Source organism: Bubalus bubalis, chromosome 9, assembly GCF_019923935.1.
Source record: "Bubalus bubalis isolate 160015118507 breed Murrah chromosome 9, NDDB_SH_1, whole genome shotgun sequence".
Lineage (NCBI taxonomy): Eukaryota > Metazoa > Chordata > Mammalia > Artiodactyla > Bovidae > Bubalus > Bubalus bubalis.
In genome coordinates, this window is record NC_059165.1 from 60,291,405 (window position 1) to 60,316,622 (window position 25,218).

The following is a 25,218-nucleotide window of genomic DNA, read 5'->3' on the forward strand; positions in this document are numbered from 1 at the left end:
TTTTTAAGGAAGGCTTTTGTTTGGTACTGAGAACTCAGAGCCACTTTTGATCTAAGCGCACACAAAAGTAATAAGGAAATAGGGAACAGGCTCTAGGAGTGTCCCAAAGGAAGTCTATTTCTCTTCTTGGGTGAATATGGATGTATGTTCTGATAGACTGCTACCTTCATAGTTATTCTCATATTAAAAATCTGCTTTCTCCACACTTCTCCAGGCTGCTGGCCCAGCCGGGATCCTGAGTGGCTTTTTAGCAAGTTCAAAGTTCTATGTTTGGGAGCTACCACATGACAAACTCTGACTGGCTGAAAGCTGGAATGGTCTTGGGTACCTCCAACTTCTTGTGGCTCTATCTTATTACATATAATGAAGATGTTTTAGACTATAAAGAAGAAATGGGTTGGAAAAAACTTTTTAAATGTGAATATAGTATGTTTTATATCGTGATTATAACAGTTCCCCTGGATTTACAAATCTATTATTAATGTAAGAGAAAAAGCTTTATGTGAATATTATGTCAAATCAGCATTGTGTTTTGCATCATTAAAAAAAAAAAAATCTGCTTTCTCTTATATAACACCACACTCACTGGAATAACCCACCACTTAATGACTGTTTTACAAATGGAATCAAAAGGAGACAGGTTCCTAACATGACTGACAATTTTCTGCAGGGGTAACAAAGATGCTGTTCCTAAGTAGGAAGGAAGGAAAGATGTGTTCATAATTCAGAAGACCTAGGAACTGAAGAAAGTTCTTCCACTAAAACCTACCCCCTGGATTTGTTAAGGGGTATGGTACAGCATATGAGACAAGGCCAGTTTCACTTTAATTGCAGTCAAGGGGCAATTTATAGGCTTTCCAACTATAGTTTAGAAATAATTCATTTCTCCTCACAATAGGGCTCAAAATAACTTGATGAGGCAAAGAGGAATGATTGGAAAAGTGGAATACTATAGTTGCTGGAAGCAGAAAAAGAATGCTTCATTTGCTAAGTTAGTGCAGAGAACATGGACTCCTCTCTGACCACCATATCCTTCTCTCTTATAGACCTCCCTGCCTCTCCCCTACCCAACAGTCCTCTTTCCAAATCTTTACATTACCAAAAATGTAGAAACTAGCGGACAATAGCCACTGGCCAGTAACAGAGTATGTGAGTATCTGAAATCATGTAGTTTTACTGAAAGAGACTGCTTCAACCATAACTTGATCAAGTGTTCCATGTTGTTGAGAAGCAAAAAACATATACACACCACTATATAAAAAAAAGATAACCAACAAGGACCTATTATATAGCACTGGGAACTATACTCAATATTTTATAATAACCTGTAAGGGAAAACAATCTGAAAAAATAAATATATATGTACAACTGAATCACTTTGCTGTATACCTGAAACTAACACAACATTGTAAACCAACTATATTTCAATTAAAAAAAAAATAAGCAAAGCAACCCATACACTTGACATTCCCTTGTAACCAATGCCTCACCAAGATAATCAAATCTACTGCAAACAAGCTTTTGTGATAAAACTAGAGACAGTTCTATAAAAACCAACGTGATCCCAGATGAGACCCATTCCAAATGACACTTTTTTGTGAGTGGGGAAGATGGTCTCCCTCACTGAGCCTTCATTCTGGCCAAGGAATATACAACCAAACTTGACAATTTATGTTCCAACCTCAAATGAGCAAGACCAATTGCATTCAAAGGCCTTATGTTTCATTCAGCACCTGAACATCAGGACAATGACTTTTACTTTAGCACTTGACTTAAAAGCACTCTTGTAAAAATATCTATGTTATGGCCTAATAAATGGTAATAAGCTGGCTGGTCTCTAAGATGACCACAGAATGAGGCTTTCAGGATCTGTGCAACTAATCCATGGTCAACAGTCAAAAACTGAATTCCCACTTACCCACGATACTGAGAATGAGGGTAATTCTAGGTTAGAGCTCAATTCTAACTCCTTTACCCACAACTATTAACAGTCAAACCTTCTTTGCAAAGTCAAGGATACTAGAAATACTAATAAGTAGCCAGCAGCTAAAATGCAGCATTTTAAAAGGTTTGGTGTATCACACTTTAGTTCTGAGATATAGTGACACTGAGAGATAAGACAACTTAAACAAGTTTAAAACCAAAAGCAGTGGACATTTATTCCTCAATTTTTGTGCAAGAGTGTAAAGATGCATTTGAAAGAACCTGATGGCTAAAGAGCATCAGCCATGGCTTTCAGGCTAGCCTGGTTACAATTAGATTAGGAGAAGTAGGGGGAAAAACAGTAACTTGCCTAGTTCACACGAACGATGTTTCTGGCAAACACAGTTGTTTACAAGTTTCAAACTACATTTTACTAGCGTCAAGGGAAGACCTCAAAAAGCCACATACAGTACAATTTAAAATTGGATGAACATCCTGCGACGTTAGTGCAAAGTAATTATGTAGACTCTCCAATACAAGACTGTGCTCATGTTTCCCGGGTTTGGTCAATGTTGCTCTTTTACAATCACAATCACAGAAGCTTAACTTACCAAACAGCAATGCCTTTGTTTTATGTCCTATGTACCAAAGGAATGTCACAAGGTTTTGGTGAAATGCAGCTTAATTTCAATAATAAAGCAAATTTCTTATGTAACAGTCATGTTCCTAGAATACTGCACATATGTTTCATGGAAATTCTTTTAAGCTTATGTGTTTATCTTGTTCAATAAAATTACTTTCAAGATATACTTTTTACTGTGTAAACAGGAATTGTTTCATGATTTTGAAGTGCAACCAATATAAGTGAAAACATTTCAGGGGTGGGAGAAAATCCACCACTAATCTCAGCTAGACAGAGTTCTTAAAATCAAAAAGCCTATTCACACAAATTATATGTAATGACTGTAGTAATCAGTTTATTACACAGATTAATCATTCTTGAACGTACAAGCTCCAGAGGAGCAACTGGGTCTTTAAATATACACAAGTATTTCCATCAAATGAATTTTCACCCTTACATCCAGATAGACCTAAGCAGTTAAAAACATAAGAAAAATAAGAGCTATTAGCTATGTATTAACTGAGAAACCACATACAAACCAAAGAATATGGAAGAGAGAAAGAGGGGCTGAAAGATGAAGGTTGAAGGGTGGGGAGATGTAAAAGAGTTGGGAGCAAAGCCCATCACACGTTACTTACTAATAGCTCCAATCCTTTTAAATGTTGACCAGTTAAACTTAGACCTTAAAATACAGGATGTGGGTAGAGTTTAATCTGGTTGGTCATAACTTTCACCTAAGACGTAAGTCCTTCGGAATAAAAGGAATACAGAAACAGCTTCATGTTTTTCACCTTGCTTTTCATAACTGTTTTGAGTTTAATAGTATTTCACTTAAAAAACAATCTCCTACAGGTCAGTGGAGCTTTTCTTCCCCATCCAAGAACACACCATACCCACCACCCCTCATCTTGCCGTTATCCAAATTTAAGTCAATAAGGAAAGCTTTTAGTCTCACACCTAGGTTATGCCTGGAGAACTGGCTTGTCACACACACACTTCTCTGCTAGGAGGCAATGTTGGTACAGAAGTACAGTATTTCTAGTTTGTTGTTCCAAGTATGTACAACACGCAGCACTGCTGTATCAGGTAAACATGTGCACAGGGGAAGATGAGGCGTGGGCTCATAGAAAGCAGTCAAATGGAAATCAAAAGGACTTTCTCTTTCAGAGTTCCCCTATCTTTATTTGTAGAGGTTATCCAATAATTTCTTTAATTACATCGCATACTTCTGAGTCCATTCCCGAGCTATTCTGTTGTACCTGTACACACAAAGAGAAGCTTGGCTTAACATAGGTGAGGAGTCAGTCAGAAAGCAACAGAGTTCATTCATTATCCCATCTAGTAATTCGAGGGGAAGAACTTATAGAACTTCAAGTGAAGCCATATTCCTACTCCAAATTTCTAATAAATGTTAGAAATATCCGATAAATGCTATATAGGATTCTAATTAAATTTCAGCACTTGCTGGCATATCTTCAGTCTCTACTTCATTGACCTATTTCTGAGGTGATTTTCAACCCTTGTTTTACTTATTTGGAGTTCAATATAATTCTATATTATATGGTTCTTGAAATCACATAAAAATGATCAAATTGACATAATACTTTTTCTGCATCAATAAACCAACCAGATCTGGCAGAACTTATTTTAACAATTTGGTTGCTAAAATGAATGGGTTTATTGCTTCAGAAGAACATTCCAGTAATAAAATAAGCAGGGCAAAGGATCTTTAATTTTTATAGATACTATGTAGATTCAGATAAAAAAAAAAAAAAACAAACTAAGACCCAACTGCTGTTAGAATACCCCATTCTCATTGCAGCTCCTTTTTAAAATATCTTATCTATATGCCTCTCTAATCAATAATTCAAATAACTATTTAATCTTTTATATTTTAACTTTTGAAAATGAATCATTTTCTCCCAATCTATCTCCTTCAATCTTATTGAATAATATGCAAAACAAACAAAAGATTACAACATTTCATTTACTATATCTTTTGATACCCTGACCACTTTTCAATAATTCATAATACAATTCTAAAATGTGCAAATTCTCCAAGTTTTATTTTAAAGGAAATTTGGGGCTTTGGGGTCTTGTAGCATTTATTTACTTTCTTTTTTAGATTATTCCAAATGGTAGAACATCAATTCTCTTTCCCATTAATTTATAAATACCTACCTAAGACAACTGGGCTCTTGATGCAAAATCTTTGCATGTCAAAAACCAAGAAGAAGACATAAAGCTGTTGGAAAATATATTGTAGAAAAGTTCTTCTAGACAGTAGCAATCATACAAAACAGAGATAAAATCATCTACTTATAATACTTGATGCAAATACTGCTCTTTCCTGTCCCCAACTGAGTATATTAGGACTTCGTTTTAAGTGTCTGACTCATGCTCAGACCTTAGACACAAACATCTCCACCCTATCAGACACTCTTCTGTCTGGAGACCATACTTACTTTTCTCTATCTGTTTTGTAGATCCGAGCAATCTCAGGCACTAAAGGATCATCTGGATTGGGATCACACAACAGAGAACAGATGGACAAAAGTACTAGAATGAAAAAAACATAAAAATTAGTAGAGGATAAAAGCAAAAAGGCTCAAAGAAATATGAGATGCCAACACACGAGAAAATTCTAAGACCCTATTTACTGTAGTGTTAGCAGGTTTGTAAGCTCTGCCTAAGTTTACAGTAATAGCAATTAACAAAGATTCTAAGACTTCTCTAAGCTTGAACCAGTAAGAAAGCTGGCCCAGGCTGGTGAACTGTCTTGCCCCATTTCCCTGGTTAGTGAGTAATCAGAGTGGAATTATTAATAGAATACAGGTCTTTCAAATCCTAGACCAATAAGACTTTCCCCAGCTTATAAATTTCCATTTTTAGAAGCCCATGTTCAGGGATAAATGGCTTTCAAAATTCTAAAGACAACCACACTACTGAATGCTCTTAGTAAGAAATGACAACTATGAAATCCAACAATTATTGCTTTCTTGATGGCAGGTACCATATTTAGATGCAATGGATTTGTTTCATTTTTAGTTGAAAACAATTTAGTTTAAGAACACAGAGGCCAGTACTTGTCCCCAAATGGGGCTGGCCACACTTATTACAGATGATATGACATATCTCAAACAAAAGTCTCAAATTATCTTCAGCAACGATTTCAAATCTCATCTCAGTCATTTCCTCAACGGCAACCTGAAATGTGGCAGACAAATCTCAATAGTACAATTTCCTCTGTTTAAATTTGTTAACTTACATATTCCTTTATTGAAGGCAAAGAGGAAGCCAAAGCCACTAATTATATTAAATCCAGTGGCCTCTGACATACCAAAATAAATTCCAATCTTCCTATTCTGATGTTAACAGAACTCAGCTATCTTATTTCTCTCTAATGTTCTGTAGCAAGAGACAATAATTCAGAGCCCACTGTACTCCCAAAACATCAATTCAGCAGGAAAAGGAATTTATTCATTTTCCCATCAAATCTATCCTACAGAGATCAAGGGCTTCTGAGAGATGAAGAAAGTTTACATGCCCTTTATCATTCAGTTGTTAACAAAAAAGCTATTTCCTTGCCTTAAGAGTATATGGAAAATAAAAAACATCAGGAAAGATGTTTTCTGACTCTTCATTCCTGTTGCCCACAATTCTGGCAGATGGCATTCCCAAAACATCTTCTCTTCCCATTGTCAGGTGTATCACCTGATGCCCTCTTCAAGCACAGAACATTCTAACAGCAATTAGGAAAGATTTCATGTATTTCCTGGAAATGACAACAGGGAGTTATAGATTTTTGATTGTTCATGAAATTATTGACTACAGAAGAAACTTGTCTGACCTATCAAGCTGGTAAGAATACAACTGACTCTTCACGTAAAATTAGATACACTACCAAATTAGTATAAGTTCCCTTTACTTATTGTCCAACTATTTAAAACAGGCAACTTTAAAGTGATATTTTTTTAATTATAGTTGATTTACAGTGTTGTGTTAGTTTCAGGTATACAGCACAGTGATTCAGTTATACATATACATTCATTTTCAGATCCTTTTGTATTATAGGTTATTACAAGATACTGAATATAGTTTCCTGTGCTATACAGTAGGTCCTTGTTTATTTTATATATATAGTAGTGTGTATAACATTAATCCCAAACTCCTACTGATTTATCGCTCCCCATCCCCCTTTCCGTGTCAACCATAAATCTGTTTTCTCTGTCTGTGAATCTGTTTGTTTTGTAAATAAGTTCATTTGCATCATTTTATTTTATTTTATTTTTTTTTTGCCTATAATTGTTTTGTTTTTATTTTTTTTTTTTAAATTTTATTTTATTTTTAAACTTAACATAACTGTATTAGATTTGCCAAATATCAAAATGAATCCGCCACAGGTAAGCTTTAAGTAAATAACCTTCCTCACTTTCTTTCCAGGAAAGGAAGGTAGGATGGTGGTTATCTGGATCTAGTGAAAGGATTTTTAGTACACTACTTAGTTCCTTTATTTGTAGAAAATTGATTTTGGCTTATAATATACTATACTTTCTTTTTCTATAAAAAGAGTAACTTCTATTTCTACAGCTTGTAGAGACTCTTTACTGAAGTAACTAAATTTTCACATATATATATATATTCTTCTTCAGTAAATAACCAATTTCATTAGTGTCATAACTCAGTCACTTCCAATTCTAAAACCATATAACCAAGTAGCTTTATGATACAGTTAACCTGCTTCAAGTTTTCTGTATATTTAGGTCCCTTACCTATATACTCAAAGAGGAGGGCATTTTGGGTCTAGATTATTGCCCTTTAAAACAGAATATGTTAAAGAATAATTATATCATACATAGAATTTGGGTCTTTCACAGAAATGCTTGCCCATACTTCAATTTACAAAAGAGTCTTTATAACACTAAACCTAGGTACCCTGATAAAACCAAATTCAACAAAATGGTACTGTAGTTATTTTAAAAGATAGCTATCCAGACAGAACATACCAAGTCAAATAAATTAACAGCCCTTATGACTTAGAATAACTGAAAAACAAAACAAAACAAAAAACACCACCACTAGGCACAGAAGGGAAGAAAAAAAGCTATGATAACAATTTCAGCTATCCAGACAGACTCCCCCCACCACCATCCACCCACCCAACCCACCCACACACACACAGAGTCCCACCTCTCTTGGCCCCATTTATAGCTAGATTTATATCTCCAGTTACTTGGTAAAATAAGAACAAACAGGTCAGGAAATCACAAGAACAACAGGCATATGAATATTTTCACAAGCAACCACTGAATGGCACGGAGGCCTACAAAAACAAAAGGGGCCACTTATCTGTAAAACTATTTCAGTCACAACTTTTTAAAATGTGGTCCTTTGATTTTTTTTGTTCGCATTTTTGCCTAGGACCCCAGAAATCTTAATTTAATGCCTCAGAGTTTTTGTGCCTTTAAAAAATTAATGTGGAAGGGTATACAAGTGTTACTGTAATTATAACATGACAAATATCCAATACTTTTTACAATAGTGCCTTTATCCCAGTTATTTGGGCGCTTACAAGGAATCAGTTAACTATGCATTTTTGCTGCTTTTTAATCTCCAGAATAATAGTGAAATAGTTTTTATCACCCCTACTCTATAGATGAAAACACTGTGGAATACAGAAGCTAATCCATCTCAAATTTCAACCAATAAGATGTGGAGCTGAGATCCTAACACAGGCAGTTGCATCCAGAATCTACGTTCTTTACCATGAAACTATGTTGCCTCCTGTCTAAATGTATGCGTTAAAGAAATGATAAAATTTAAGTAGAGAGGAAAAAAAAAATTTCATGTACCAAATTTCAGCCTCAAATACCCAAACTATTTCTAGCTATTTAATATACTTTCTATACAATGCAAGTTACAGTGTATAACATTTTATCTCTTTCCTGCTTTTATCAAACACTGTATTTTCCCATTTTGCACAGTATTTGTAAGGATCAATATTCTTTTGAATGCATGTGCCAGAACCGAATGTGTTTTTTCTGCTGTTGAACCTATATGTCATTTCTGATTTTCAGAAATAACATTGTTGCAGATGTAGATTTTAGCAGTTGGGTTTGTTTTCTTAGTACAAACAAATGAACCTAGAATTACTGCGTCAAAGGATGTTAATATTAATGATTAAATCTCCTTATCTCTTAATACATACAGGCAGACTAAACAAATCTATCTGTAGCATATATAAGCAATCATTCCAATGTACTTCACAAAGTACTTCAATGTACTTTTTCTTTTGAAAAGAAAAAATGTTTAGTTTCCTTTTTAAAAGATCTTTGTTAATTAAAAAGGTGAAGTGAAAATGTTAGTTATTCAGTCATGTCTGACTCTTTGTGACCCCATGGACTGTATGTAGTTCACCAGGCTCCTCTGTCTGTGGGATTTTCCAGGCAAGAATACTGGAGTGTGTAGCCATTCCCTTCTCCAGGGGATCTTCCTGACCCAGGAACTGAACCCGGGTCTCCCACATTGTAGGCAGATTCTTTACCGTCTGAGCCACCAGTGAAGCCCCAAAAGGTGAAGAATGGGCACTTATTTTAATTTGTATCTCCTTGACTATTCTGTTCCTTTCTGTCCATTCATCTATTGGGATCTAGGTTTTACCTCTTACTGATTTATATATGTTCTTCATATCTGTTAAACATACTAGCCCATTATCATATGTGTGTGCGTGTGTGTATGTGTTAGCTGCTCAGTCATGTCGGACTCTTCGCAACTCCACGGACTGTAGTCCACCAAGCTCCTTTATCCATGGAATTCTCCAGGCAAGAACAACACTGGAATAGGTTGCCATTCTCTTCTTCAAGGGATCTTCCCAATCCAATCAGCCCATTATCATACTTGTAGCCTATTTCTTGTACTGTATTTTGACAACATTTAATGATGGACGTGAGTCTGAGTGAATTCCGGGAGTTGGTGATGGACAGGGAGGCCTGGCGTGCTGTGATTCATGGGGTCGCAAAGAGTCGGACATGACTGAGCGACTGATCTGATCTGAATCCTCTTGTGATTTCATGTTGAAAGGTTGTACAATTTCAAATCAACAAGTAAGATAATATTCAGTTCAGGGATATAAAAAAATCTCCAATCTACTCATATAATTAGGTCGTATTTAAAAGAACTACTGGATCTTTCATCACAAAGTTAGTAACTAACTTTCTCTACACATTTTCTCACACACACACACACACACACACACACACACACACACGTGTGCATGCACCAATATACCACAGACTAAGATGCTCACATAAAAATATACATTAAATTGATTATCTTAGATGATGATTCTGTTCTTGATAGAAACCTAAAGACAAGAACAGGTAAAACCTTAAATAATGTGAATATGAATTCATCTATACTTTGTCCTTCAAGAAACTAATATTTTAATTATAGTACAAACATTCCTCTACAAGGGCTGTTTTTTTGCTATTCCTGAACACTATCTATCCTTTCCATTCATGGATCTCAAGGCTGGAAAGACATTACTTGTCTTCTACATTAACCATGCTCTTAAAAAAACGGATTCACAAGGGCCATATTCTAATCTATGCCTGAAGAGCAAGAACAATGGACAGAGAGCAATCACAGCACCAAGGAACACGTATGCTTAAAAATCCAACTCTCTCTAGTGGGTCTATACCCCAGATCAAGAATAAGGGGGACCACTACATTCTCTTAAAAAAAAATTTGACTAACCCTTTCAAGAATAAGTAACCTAAAAAAGACACAAACACACAAAAAAATAGGCTTTATTTTTATATCAAATATCCATTCCATTACCTTTTGAAATAGTTAGTGCTGGAGACCACTGTGACCGTAGAATATCAAGACAAATGCTGCCATTACTGTTAATATTTGGATGATAAATTCTTGTTGTAAATGCAACCTATCAAAACAAGGAAAACTTCTTATAAACAGTTTCATTAGCATTGTACAAAGTAGATAAAAAAAACAGTTTGCATATTCCAGTTACCTTAGGTGGTTTGAAGGGGTAATCTGTTGGGAAATGAATTGTCAAGAAAAATACTCCACCCTGATAGGGACTGTCATTCTGTTGATAACAAAAAACGTTGGGTTAAAATGAGTGAATTACCTAAACTATTTATTTTGAAATTAATCTGAATACTTACTGGCCCCATTATTGTAGCTTGCCAATGGAACACTGAAAAAAGAACAACAAAAAGTCACCATGAAGTAATATCAACAGTATACCTACACCATAACAACATATTATTCCCCATGTAATCTCAGTTCATTCATAAGAAACATGGTGAGTCATCTAAATTAACTTGGAGTCTGAGAAAACAAAAATGACTAGCATGGTGTAGAACACTGATAAGGTGCTCAACAAGAAAGTTATTTGGGCTAAAACGTCTTAAAAATTCATGACAGGGAGAGAAAATTCTTGACAAGGCCGAAAGTTTCACTTTTAAACAGGCACTTCCTTACCGCAAAGGGTAAAAAAGAACCACAAGATTCAATTCTTTGATTGTATCATTTCCCCAACACAAATATCTATAATATACTCCTTTTATAGTACTGGAATAGAGCAGAACAGTAAACTTAAAGTAGATAATACTCAAATTAGGAAATGCTAGTTTTTTCCAGTGAGAAAAAAATTTCCAAGAGTTCTCATGTGTAGATCTTTAGAATTACTGGTATCTCAATAAATAAAGAAAACGTATGCTGGAAGTCCCAGGCTTGATTACAAACTCTAGGGATAATCCCAATAAATCATAAACTTGTTTAGTAAGGAAATTTTCTCTTCAAACTGCAAAAAACGGTGCATGTTCTGTTTCAAAGGTGATGCCACTAAGTACAACACAAAGATCAAAAACCCAGTCTTCACTTCTAAGCAAGCTACTAAGCACTTAACATTCACACGAGGATCTGAGCACACTAAAGGAAGCTGTCAATGGGAGTATACACGAGCAACTCAAACCAGCTAACTCTTGATGCAAGGAGGTAATGTGAAGACTAGAAAGCCACACAAAAATCCACTCGGATGTCAGCCCAAACCCTTAAATTCCTTCTGATCATCTGTATGAGAACTGCCCCTATGGTTGGCTTGCCCCTCACTGGGGCCTGAAGCTACAAAGAGCAGTCTGTTTACTAGGGATTAAAAATAAAGGGTAGGTATTGCTGAGGCTCTCCTTTTTAGATTACTCACCATTAGTACTGAGAAAAATTCCTCTTAACTTCTGCCAACTAATTTTTTTATGGATTAAGTAGCTAAGGAGAAAGTTACTTTGAGTCACTAAGATCAGTCCTAGTATCTTCAACAAAGGTTCTATTAAAGGCCCCATATTAATTAACAAAAACCATTTGGAGACCTACCATTTTAAATCTTAATTGCATATTCTGCCACACTGGTTACATATAAGAAAACCTACTAGAGTCACTGACTTAGGTCTCTCTCTGGAGTGCATTTAAGTTGCTTCCATGTCTTGGCTATTGTTAAGCAGTGCTGCTATGAACACTGGGCTGCATATATCTTTTCAAATTAGAGTTTTCTCTAGGTAAATGCCAGGAGTGGGACTGCTGAATCATATGGCAACTCTATTTTTAGTTTTTTAAGAAACCTCCATACTATTCTCCACAGTGGCTGCACCAATTAGATTTCCACCAACAGTGTAGGAGGGTTCCTTTTTCTCCATACCCTCTCCAGCATTTATTATGTTTAGACTTTTTAATGATGGCCATTCTCACCAGTGTAAGATAATACCACATTGTAGTTCTGATTTGCATTTCTTTAATAACTAGCTGTATGAGCTGTTTGTATATTTTGGAAATTAATTCCTTGTTGGTTGCATCATTTTGCAAATATATTCTATTCCACAGGTTGTCTGTTTTGTTTAGTTTCCTTTGCTATGCAAAAGCTTTTAAGTAATTATGACCCATTTGTCTGTCCATCACTAGGTGACAGATCCAAAAAATATTGCTGCAATTTGTGCCAGAGTGTTCTACATTTTCTTCTAGGAATTTTAGAGTATTTGGTCTTACATTTAGATCTCTGAGTTTATTTTTATAAATGGTGTGAAAAAATGTTCTAATTTCATTCATTTACATGCACCTGTTCAGTTTTCCCAGTATCACTTACTTTTCTCCACTGTATATTCTTGCTCCCTTTGCAGTAGATTAATTGATCATAAATGCATAGGTTTATCTCTGGGCTTGCTACCCTGTTACACTGATCCATATGCTTTTTTCTGTGTGTGCAACCACCATACTATTTTTGATTACTATAGCTTTGTAGTACAGTCTGAAGTCAGGAAGTCTTCTTTCTCAAGATTGTTTTGGCTATTTGAGGTCTTCTGTGTTTCCAAAATTTTAAATTTGTTTTGTTCTAGTTCCATGAAAAATGCCATTGGTTATTCAAAAGAGACTGCACTGAATCTGTAAATTGCCTGGGGCAATATGGTCATTTTAACAATATCTGTTTATGTCATCTTCAATTTCTTTCACCAGCATCTTATGGTGTTCAGAGTATAGGTCTTTTCAGCACAATGTTTTTATGCTCATTCATGTTGTAGCATGTATCAGTATTTCATTCCTGTTAATCATCAAATAATATTCTACTGTATGGATGCACCATATTTTATTTATCCCTTCATCAGTTGGTGGGCACTTGGGTTGTTTCACTTTTTGGTTATTATAAATAAAATTTCTATGAACAAGCATGTGTGAGTTTTTATAGGGATATATGTTTTTATTTCTCTTGGACACATATCTAGGAATGAACTCACTGGTTCATATGGTAAACTCTGTGTTTTGCTTTTTGAGGAACTGTCAGACTGTCTTCCAAGCTGGCTGTACCATTTTGCATTTTACCAGCAAAGTATGATGGTTCAAATTTCTCCACATCTTCATCAACACTTACTATTTGACCTTTTGATTCTACCCATCCTAGTGGGTGTAAAATGACACCTCATTATGGTTTTGATATGCATTTCCCTGATAATTAATGATGCTGAACATCTTTCCACGTTCTTACTGCATTTGAATATCTTAGAGAAAAAGCTACTCAGATCGTCTGTTCACTTTAAAATTGGGTTATTTATCTTAATAATGTTGAAATATAAAGACTTTAAAATCACTTTCTTAACAGTATCATTTGCTGTACCTAATTTTTAAATTTTGATGAAGTCTACTTTATCTTTCTTTTTCTTTTATTGCTTATGCTTTAGGGGAGTTTAACTCTCCAGGGTAACCACTTTTCAATCTGAGAAAGGAATGTAGTAGTACCAACTATGGTAGAAGCAAAGGCAAATTACTTGAGCACACTACAGTACTGAACTTCAAAAATGAAATCTAATCCCCAGACTTCAAACACTTTTAATTAAAAATCAGTCTCTCTCAAAAAAAAAAAAAAAATAATCAGCCTCTCTCAACTCTGAGGAATTTACCTGAAATAAAAACACTCTTTCAAAACTGAATGACCACATTGATGCAGATGGATATGATACCATGGAATGACAAAACTAGAATCAGAAAATCTGAGAATAAGTCTACTTCAAGAACCACCACAAGGCTCTCACTAGATTCTTCTCTAAAACAGTTAACAATTTCTCTTCCAATCACTTAAAGAATTGTGAGGCAAATGAGATAATGTGTTTAAGTACTTGGCCTGTCCTGTTTGATATCAAATACTATATATACTCAATAATACTGGACAGATCTAAACATAACATAAATGGGATTTTTTCATAACAAGTACTTAAGTCTTATAATTTATAACATGTTTTATCTATAAAGCAATCCTTGTACAAGGATTCTGCTTTGATTCCTAAGGATTTAGCAAACCAAAACAACAATCTTAAGAAAAATGAGGAAAAAATTAATCTTACACACAAGTCCATATAACCTCATTTATTTTCTTAACCTATACACTTCCCTTACACAAATGCTTCTAAATATACTCCCAAGTATATTCCACTTTTCCCCTATTAGCTAAATATTGCATTTTTGTGTGTGAGAATTAGTTACACAGCCTGCTCAAATATCCTCCATTTTTAAAAGGCTGAAAGATGGCATCGGGGGAAAAGCTGTCTTGAGACAAAGTGGAACAAAAGCAAAATTATTATCCAACATGTATGGTAAGATACAATAAATTATTTCAAACAGGATTAAGAAGATAAACTGGACATTAAAGGTAAGTTGTAGCTGTCTTCACAAATATGAGTCAATACAAAGAAAGACACAGACCCACATACACACTGCCCCCCCAATCATACTTACTATTATTATCTTACTAAAGAACAATAGCTTACTGTAGACAAAAGCTTGAATATTTTGTCTTAGGTAAATACCCAGAAGGGACAAAGGATAGGTAAGGAAGAGCCAGAACAACTACACAGACAACATCTGGCAGAAGACATTCAAAATGAAATACAGTACAAAAGATGATGGGACACACATAAAACTGCACCTTTCATGGGCAAATAAAGGTAAATTGCATAATTAACTCTTCATACAAATAATCTTGGCATATATATATTTATTAGTACCAGAGTTCACCAGAGGCAGACTGTTATGCTGTTTTATGTTTTAGTATTCCTTTTAGATACTTACTATCATCTCCAACGGGACCTGCTGAACACTGTGCTGGGGGGTCCCGTGCCAGGTCATTCAATTCCTTCAAGAAGGAGAGAATAAAGAAATGTATTTAACATAAATGTAACTATTATCCATTAATAAAACCATCACTGTTACCAATAATCTCTGTCTCACCAGTAAAGCTTTTAGCAGCACTCCTTTAAAGTCAGAGAAGAGAAAGGTAGATTAATTCTTTAAAATATTTGGGATTCCTGAATATAAATGTATGTTTTTAAAAGTAGATCATTTTTGCTTGTTTGAAGTTTAATGGGTATTAAATATAAGGAAAGTAAACATGGATCATATACTAAAGAGCCACAAAAACTGTTTCTTTGGGTTTTCTTGGGCCGCACCATGTGGCAGGATCTTAGCCCCCAGACCAGGTATTGAACCCATGCACCTACACTGGGAGTGTGGACTGCCAGGGAAGTCTCACAAAAACTGTTTTTAAGTAAACACTTTACTTATTATTTTCCAATAAAGATCAACAGCTGGTTTTTGTACCTCAAAACCATTAAGTTACACTTCAGATAGGAGTCATAAATGTTCCAAATTATACAGAACCATCTGACAAGATACTGGTATTTTTTCAGCTCATATCCACTACAAAGCTTCCAGAGGTAGTAGGAAAAACTTTAAAAGGGATATATTACAAAGGCTGGTTGGATATAACCCATCATAAAGTCTTGAAATCAGAAATGGAATTACATGTAGTCATGCTGTACAAAAGATGCCAGCTTCTTAGCTATTTTAACACAAGAACCCACAAACTTGAGATTTGTTACTGGGTGGGGATGCCTTAAAAACCACAAAGCAGGAAATCATACTACATTCCCTTTCCCTTTGGCTTGGTATGTGAGATAAAAACAAACTCTGAGGAAGGACTAGTTTTAATTATCTTTTAAAACTACAACGGTAAAACCTACCATTTAAGAAGTATTTCAAATCTTATTGAGTTATATAAGTATTTTAAATTGCAACACAGATATTTCTGTAAGTTCCTTCTTCTGAGTTAACTTAATCAACCAGTCATTACATCAATTATTTTGTTTTATCCTATTTGTAAGCTTGGAGGATAAAGCATAAAGTATAGAAATAAAGTTCTGTTAAGTTTTTTTTAAGTGCTGGGATTGAGATAAAGATTTAACAATATTTACTTTCTTTCACATCTCAATTTGAGGATTTTGTATTTCTCTACAACAGAGATTCCTTGCCCATCTCAAGGAGAAAAACAAAAAACCTACTGTACAGTTCACATTCTTAAATATTTCTAATACAGGTTACTCTAACTAGTGAGCTTGCTTGATGTGAAACACAAAAGTTAAGCTACTTCTTTTGACTAACTTCATCTAAGTTGAATATAAGGATTCATCAGGTGGTGATCACTTTTTAACATATCAAACCACTATGTTGTATACGAGACAGTAACATAGTGCGGTAGGTCAATTATACTTACTAACACTTTTAAGTAAGTGGTAGGGCTGTAGTATGTATGTGTGTGCACGTGTGTGCACACACGCACGCACTCAGTTGTGTCCTACTCTTTGCAACCACATGGACTGTAGCCCACCTGGCTCCTCTGTACATGGAATTTTCCAGGCAAGAACAGGTTAATTAACACTGCTGTACGCTATACATGAAAGTTTAACAGAGTAAATCCTAAGAGTTCTCATCCCAAGGAAAAAAATTTTTCTCTTTATCTTTTATTTTGTACCTGTGAGATAATGGATGTTCACTAAACTTATTATCATGATAATAATTTCATGATATATGTAAGTCAAATCATTATACTGAACATCTTAAACTTATGCCAATTACATCTCAAAAAGCTAAAGGGAAAAAATAAAATCCCTGTCCTCTTCATAAGTCAGTATTATATAATTTAAAAAAAAAAAGAAAACCTTAACTCAAATTTGTGCTAATTCACAATTAACATACTCATTCCAACACTTCCTTGGTTAAAGGCACTCACTTAAGTATGTTAAGTGAAATGAGACATAAAAAGACTATATTCTGTATGATTCCATTGATACACATTCTAGGAAAGGCAAATTTATAACAACAGAAACCAGATTAATAGTTTTAGGGGCTAGAGGGAGTTGGAGGGGACTGATTACAAAGGAACATGAGGAAAATCTGGGGGGCTATGGATATATTCTATATTACGACTTTGGTAGGGACTGCAAAACTGTGAATTATACTCATTAAAACTCAAACTGTATACTTAAAATTGTTGATTTTATTGTATATACCATAAAGTTGCTTACTAAAAGGGCATATATTCATTCATCTTCATATATGCATACAGTATCTCTGAAGAATAGATACAAAACTAGTTCAAAGTATTTGCCTTCAGAAGGAAACTTTGCTTTAGGGGTAAGAATAGGAACTACATGTATTTCTTTTATACCTTTAACAAGTATATTTATTGTCTATTTAAAAAATAACGTACCAGTTCTGACTATACATTTGGATAAAAGAAAAATAATTCTGAAAAAGCTGTGACTATCTGAACAGTAATCAGAATAGTGAAAACCCAGTTAGACTAAATAAACACAGAAGCTACAAAATTTGAAGCTTCCCTGGTGGCTCAGTGGTAAAGAATTCACCTGCAATGAAGAAGACCACCTACAATGCAGGAGACACAAGTTTGATCCCTGGGTTGGAAAGATCCTCTGGAGAAGGAAATGGCAACCCACTCTAGTATTCTTGCATGAGAAATCCCATGAACAGAGGAGCCTGGTAGGCTACAGTCCACTGGGTCACAAGAGTTGCACATAATTTAGCGACTATACGACCACCACCACAAAATCTGATGTCCCTGCGTTATGATTAAAACTGAAGGGGGAAAAAAAACTGAAGGGAGTTCCCTACTGGTATAGTGGTTAGGATTTTGGGCTTTCACTACCATGGCCTGGGGGAACTGAGATCTTGCAACCCGAGTGGTGTGGCAAAAAGAAAACAAAATAAAGATAAATCTTGAAATTAAAGGCACATCTAGCTAAATCACTGGGCAGAAAAAAATACCCTATTACATCAGGCTGTTGGCTTTATCATATGGCTTTATACCTATACATTAATTTCCTTGACTTTTTATTTCCCCCCAAATAGTACTCAGATTTGTCTTGTATATCATACAGCAAATCATACATTACTGGGATTGAGAGTAGAGCTAGGACAAAACCCAAAACTAAGCAATTTTTCTGTTTATTGGAAAACTTTTCTGTAGAAAGAGCAATAGAGAGAAAGTGAAAGCGTCACTCACTCAGTCATATCTGACTCCTTGTGACCCCAAGGACTGTACCCCACCAGGATTCTCTGCCCATGGAATTCTCCAGACAAGAATAGTAAAGTGGATTACCATCTCCTCCTCCAGGGGATCTTCCCAACCCAAGGATTGAACCCAGGTTTCCTGCATTGCAGGTGGACTTTTTACCATTTGAGCCACGTGGGAAGCCCTTATAGACAAAGTACATAAAATTAAATTTAGGGAAAAAAAGGGAGGAGGGAAGTTTGACAGTTAAGGTAAAGATCCTCAATTTCTAAAGAGACTTTATGGTCTTAACTTTGAAATCTAAAAAAATATTACAATAAAGGTCTTATTTTCAAAATAAACTGTGAAAAAAAAAAAAACTGTGGATTTTAATAGAGTTCTCAATTAAGACTTTCTTCTTTGACATTGTACACTCCCCTTGTTTCTAGGTATACAGAACCATTATTTTTAAAGATTAAGGGTTATAGACAATTTTGATTATCTGAAACTTTCCCAAGTGTTTAATTTAGTTCAAACAGCCCTCAAACCTTATACCAATTAATTATTTTCAAGTAAAGTTTAATTCACTACAAACTTTTTTGTCCATGTTGCGTGGCATGCAGGATCTTAAGTTTCTTGACTGGGACTGAACTCCTGCCCTCTGCAGTGGAATCGTGGAGTCTTAACCACTGGACCACCAGGGAAGTCCTCAAACTTTTAAATACATTTCCTACTACTATCTTTTTTGGCTCAGGAATATGTTTTCCAATAAAGACACACAGGAATGATTATAATGCCTTGTATATTATTATCTTAAGAATACCTATTTTCCAAAGGATTAACCCTTCTTTAAAAGGAACCACTGTTAAAGAAAACAAAACACTAAAGCCTCTAAGCCTGCGGTATTTCTGTATTACAGCACTATAGCAAAAAGAAAGAGGAATTCCTAACTGTGGGGAGGGGGTCCTACAAGGGCTATGCTGACTTTGCTTTCCTTGTATCCTCAAATACTCAAATAGGTCGTTAATTGCGAAAACTTAATGATATTAGCTATTTTTAAAAAAAACCTGTTTCCCCAGTCTTAACAATTATGAAGCAAAATATACATAGTATGGAACACAGATTTGTTTCACCATTTTGGTCTTACCCTATGGCAAATGGTAAAAGGAACAAGATGGGAAAATGAGAGATTGTAGTTACTTTCATAGAAAATTGGCTTCAAAGTCAAGCGTTAATAGTTCTAAAATTTCCTGTACAAATCAAAGGTCTTTGGTGGAAAATCAGGATATGAGACGATTTAAGCAGAAATTGTGATTCAACATCAGAAGAGATATCTAGACTAATTGCCCATTTTATATATATAAAAAGATACAAAGTAGCTAATCCAAGGAAAACTTATAATTAGAGTAAGGACATGGTTTACTATATATGTTCTATTATATCATGCTTCTTTAGTCTGAATCTAAAATAGTAGAAATGTACAAGTCAGAATATCTGAGAATCTATAACTGAACCTCCTTTAAGATGAATAAACAGCAAAAAAAGAACAGCTAGATAAGTAGTAGTTCTCAAAAATGAGACCCTGGCACAGCAGCATCATTATCACAAGAAAACTTATTAGAAATGCAAATTCTCAGGCTCCAACCAGACCTACTGAATCAGAAACTCTGCTGTTTCAAAGCCTAACAAGGTGCATTTTAACAAGTCCCCCAGGAAATTGTGATGTACACTAAATCCTGACTGCCTTTATGTTTGACGAATTAAGCATCAAAGACAAAAGACAAGGCTAGAAAACTCATTACCAGCAAGATTCAAAATGAAGGGAAGGTGAAGGAAAACATGGCAGCACAGAATGAAGAACTCAAGAAAGGGGTGTTTTCCACATTTTCAAGACACAGTGAAGGCAAGCAGTACCATAGTACTGCATTCTCCCTGCCCTACCCCTATCTCACCAGGGTTGCAACAGAAACGCTAACTCATGTGTCCAGCATAATATCTGAAGTTAGTATCTAAAAATTAACTACTAGAGTATTTAAAATTACAAATTTTTAAAACTCTGGAAATATTAGTAACTCAGTTATCCTAGATCAGTTTGAAAAAAAATTATGATTTCTGAAAACAGCAAATTACAGAATCTTTTATATCTGGTACTGATAGACTTAATCCCTTGGCACTCTGAAATAGTTTCTATTTCCCTCTTAATAATGCTACCTTCTATTTTAAAGACAAATTGATAAAAATGTATCAATAGCAATCTTTCCCTGAACTGAGTATAAGCAGAAGTAGTAACCTTATTTGAGATTAATGTCTGTACTCTTTTTAAAAAATTCAAGTCAACTAAGACTATAGAAAATACCCAGCAAAAACCTATTACTCAGCTTCAGTTCAGTCACTCAGTCGTATCCAACTCTTTGCGACCCCAAGGACTGCAGCACACCAGGCCTCCCTGTCCATCACCAACTCTTGGAGTTTACTCAAACTCATGTCCATTGGGAGAGGGCAATGGCACCCCACTCCAGGACTCTTGCCTAGAAAATCCCATAGATGGAGGAGCCCGGTAGGCTGCAGTCCATGGTGTCCCTAGGAGTTGGACACAACTGAGAGACTTCACTTTCACTTTTCACTTTCGTGCATTGGAGAAGGAAATGGCAACCCACTCCAGTGTTCTTGCCTGGAGAATCCCAGGGACCGGGTAGCCTGGTGGGCTACTATCTATGTGGTCGCACAGAGTCGGAAACGACTGAAGCGACTTAGCAGCAGCAGCAGCAGCATGTTCATTGAGTTGGAGATGCAATCCAACCATCTCATCCTGTGTCATCCCCTTCTCTTCTCGCCTTCCATCTTTCCCAGCATCAGGGTCTTCGCATCAGGTGGCCAAAGTATTGGAGTTTCAGCTTCAGCATCAGTCATTCCAATGAATAGACAGGACTGATTTCCTTTAGGATGGACTGGTTGGATTTCCTTGCAGTCCAAGGGACTCTCAAGAGTTTTCTCCAACACCACAGTTCAAAAGCATCAATTCTTCAGTGCTCAGCTTTCTTTATAGACCAACTCTCACATCCATACATGACTATTGGAAAAACCATAGCTTTGTCTAGATGGACCTTTGTTGGTAAAGTAATGTCTCTGCTTTTTAAATATGCTGTCTAGGTTGGTCATAGTTTTTCTTCCAAGGAGCAAGCATCTTTTAATTTCATGGCTGCAGTCACCATTTGCAGTGAATTTGGAGCCCAGAAAAATAAAGTCAGCCACTGTTTCCCCATCTATTTGCCATGAAGTGATGGGACCAGATGCCATGATTTTCATTTTTTGAATGTTGAGTTTTAAGCCAACTTTTTCACTCTCCTCTTTCACTTTCATCAAGAGGCTCTTTAAATCTTCACTTTCTGCCGTAAGGGTGGTGTCATCTGCATATCTGAGGTTATTGATATTTCTCCTGGCAATCTTGATTCCAGCTTGGGCTTCATCCAGCCCAGCGTTTCTTATGATGTACTCTGCATATAAGTTAAATAAGCAGGGTGACAATATACAGCCTTGACATACTCCTTTCCCAATTTGGAACCAGTCTGTTGCTCCATGTCCAGTTCTAACTGTTGCTTCTTGACCTGCATACGAATTTCTCAGGAGGCAGGTCAGCTGGCCTGGTATTCCCATCTCTTTAAGAATCTTCCACAGTTTGTTGTGATCTAAACAGTCAAAAGCTTTGGCATAGTCAATAAAGCAAAAGTAGATGTTTTTCTGGAACTCTCTTGCTTTTTCCATGATCCAGCAGATGTTGGCAATTTGATCTCCAGTTCCTCTGCCTTTTCTAAATTCAGCTTGAACATCTGGAAGTTCACAGTTCATGTACTGTTGAAGCCTGGCTTGGCGAATTTTGAGCGTTACTTTGCTAGCGTGTGAGATGACTGCAGTTGTGCGGTTGTTTGAACATTCTTTTGCATTGCCTTTCGTTGGGATTGGAATGAAAACTGACCTTTACTCAGCTTAGCCCAATCTAAACGCTGCTGCTGCTAAGCCGCTTCAGTCGTGTCCAACTCTGTGCGACCCCATAGACGGCAGCCCACCAGGCTCCCCCATCCCTGGGATTCTCCAGGCAAGAACGCTGGAGTGGGTTGCCATTTCCTTCTCCAATGCATAAAAGTGAAAGTGAAGTCACTCAGTTGTGTCCGACTCTTCACGACCCCATGGACTGTAGCCTACGAGGCTCCTCCGTCCATGGGATTTTCCAGGTAAGAATACTGGAATGGGTCGCCATTTCCTTCTTCAGGGGATCTTTCCAACACAGGGATTGAACCCATGTCTCCAGCAGGCGTCTCCTGCATTACAGGTGGATTCTTAACCGCTGAGCCATCAGGGAAGCCCTATAAATAATAAGTACCCCTCCTCTTTTTAAACTGTGTATCAAAGCCTTTGATTATGTATGGGTTTTAAAAAATTATTTCCTCAACCCATACACCCAGGCAGAAATAACTGTACTGTTCAACACACTGGAACTTGCAAATCCAATCACTGCCTAGAAATGGGAAAATTATTCCTAGAGCATGCTTAACCAAGAGGTAAATTCACCTGTCAACAATTTAAGAACACAGAGATGAACATGATAGAAACTATCCGCCATGTGAATCGTCATTCACCACTATCTGACAAGCCTTCTGTAAATACTGGAAACTAACCATCTCGTGTAATTATGTTAAATGAAAATTAGCTTCATAAGGATTATAATGGTTATTCTACAACTGTTTATGTTCCTGCTGATATCAACAGGGGCAACAGGCAGAAGTCAGTTTTTCCGAAGTCTTAACATCCCTTGATGTTTTATTATTCTGCTCTTAGGTAACTTTAAGCAAGTCATTCGACTTCTCTAGATCAGAACTCCCATATCTATAAAACAATGAAGTTAAACTAAAAAAACATGGTTTGGTTATAGGTTTAAGGGTCAAATCAATTTGGGAAATGTTATAATCCACATCCTTATAAGAATATTCAAGATTCTAAGCAAGTCCTGAATAAAAGCGACACTATTGTTTGGGCACAGAACCAGGCTTTGCTTCTTTCTGTGGCCCATTCTTCCAATGCCACGTTCCCCACCCAAGATTTTATTTTCACAAATGCCTAATGTCTGCAGGAAAGTCAGAAATAAGTCTGAAGGAACCAAGAACACTTTTTATCCTAAAGAAATTTTGTTGTTGTAGAATAAAAGACTTTTAAACATGACATAAAGAAATCTACCCAACATGGCTAATACTGTCCTAAAGTTATCTATACCTTGTCCCCCACCACCCCCAATCTGGACTATAAATTACTTCAGTGTGGTTTTCTGTCTGTGGTAAAATACACAAACATAAAATTTACCATCTTATCCATTTTTTTTCCATTTTAAATATACAGTTCAGCGGTATTAAGTACATTAATAACACTGTGATCAAAATGTTTTAAGAGAATGTTTATAGTAAGAGAAAGCACATTATCAATAGCTTTTCAGATATAGTTAACACAATATAAATTTCCTTTCTAAGGCAATCACATGTTTTTATTAATTTTTAAAGACAGGTTTTTTTGTTTGTTTGTGAAGTTACTTTTGTCCAATTCCAGAAAATCCTTACAAGTGCTATTTGTGTGACAATGTTGATAGCTTCCAGTAGTGATCAAATATATAGCGGATGTGTTTCTGGCTTAAAATACTTTTTCTGTATAGAAAGGGGTTGGGGGGGGGGAAGCACATATCTTTTAAAGGGGAAATGATATGCTATATAAAGATATTAGCAAAATTAGTCATTTATATAATCTTATCTGTTGCAAACTAAAAGTTTGCAAATACTGAAAGCTTATACAACCAGTGAATTCCCTGAAATTTCTATAAAACAAATTACAGCTGAGTCATAAGGATTCATATTTGTTTTGGCACCCAAAGGAGAAACCAATATGAAATTCTGACAATGCATGTGATTAACCTAATTATGAATCTGAGGTTAAAAAATTGTTTTAAAAAAGCTAGGCCCAGTTCACTTTCATCTATTTTCACAATAGCACAGTTATGATTTTAAAACACATCAACACTAAATATTTTCACTTTAAAAGATTACTGTCCATACACTGCTTTTTTTAGGATGAAAAAAAATCTTATTTCCCAGGGACTTCCTTCCTTTTCCAAGCAGCTTATTATTAACTATACTATACAAATCTAGCATCATGTATAGTAATACCTTATGATCAATTTTTTATCCACAACTATCAAAATTTATGTGTACCCTTAACACTACCCCTGGAATACTTAATTCTAAATTCCTTGAGTTAGAGACAAGGTATAATACAATCTTTACCGCATTTTCCAGGGTGGAACTTAAGAGACACTCAAATGTCTGAATGAGTAGATGAGTGAATGTCTAGCACAATATCAAGCAGAACTGATGTTTAAACACTGGCAAATGAGATGATAAACAAAAGTACATTAACAACTTACAGGAGGAAGTCCAGTCCAATTCAGCCTAATCACCTACAGTGCCAGAAAATAGAAAGTCTATAGTGACAAAAATATATTCAGATTTAATTACTGAACATGAATGGAATAGGTGTTTTGAGTGAGACTGGGTAACACTAGAGAATAAGGAGTTCATTTCTTTGAGCACTTCAGCAATAACCACTTAGATGAAAATGTTCTAATTAAAGACAATATTCTTTGTTCATTACTGAGGATCAAGAACCTTTTCAAGACCTTATTTTACCTATATGAACTACCATTTACTCATTTCAAAGCTTTTTCTTCGTC

General features: G+C 35.7%; 1 protein-coding gene across 2 annotated transcripts in view; it reads right to left on the reverse strand.

The window, feature by feature from the left end:
* Nucleotides 1-2,873: 2,873 nt before the first annotated feature.
* UBE2D2 (ubiquitin conjugating enzyme E2 D2) overlaps nucleotides 2,874-25,218 on the reverse strand; it is a 42,540-nt gene continuing 20,195 nt past the window's right edge. The window contains exons 2-8 of one of the 2 annotated variants that reach the window (XM_025292603.3): nucleotides 15,176-15,239; nucleotides 10,735-10,766; nucleotides 10,578-10,655; nucleotides 10,385-10,490; nucleotides 5,011-5,104; nucleotides 4,727-4,790; nucleotides 2,874-3,804 (exon numbers count right to left, since the gene is read on the reverse strand). In XM_025292603.3, coding sequence (XP_025148388.1) covers nucleotides 4,727-4,790; nucleotides 5,011-5,104; nucleotides 10,385-10,490; nucleotides 10,578-10,655; nucleotides 10,735-10,766; nucleotides 15,176-15,239 — 438 coding nt within the window. In that variant the 3' untranslated portion in view covers nucleotides 2,874-3,804. The remainder of the gene's footprint in view (nucleotides 3,805-4,726; nucleotides 4,791-5,010; nucleotides 5,105-10,384; nucleotides 10,491-10,577; nucleotides 10,656-10,734; nucleotides 10,767-15,175; nucleotides 15,240-25,218) is intronic. The other variant, XM_006070799.4, reaches the window with a different exon arrangement.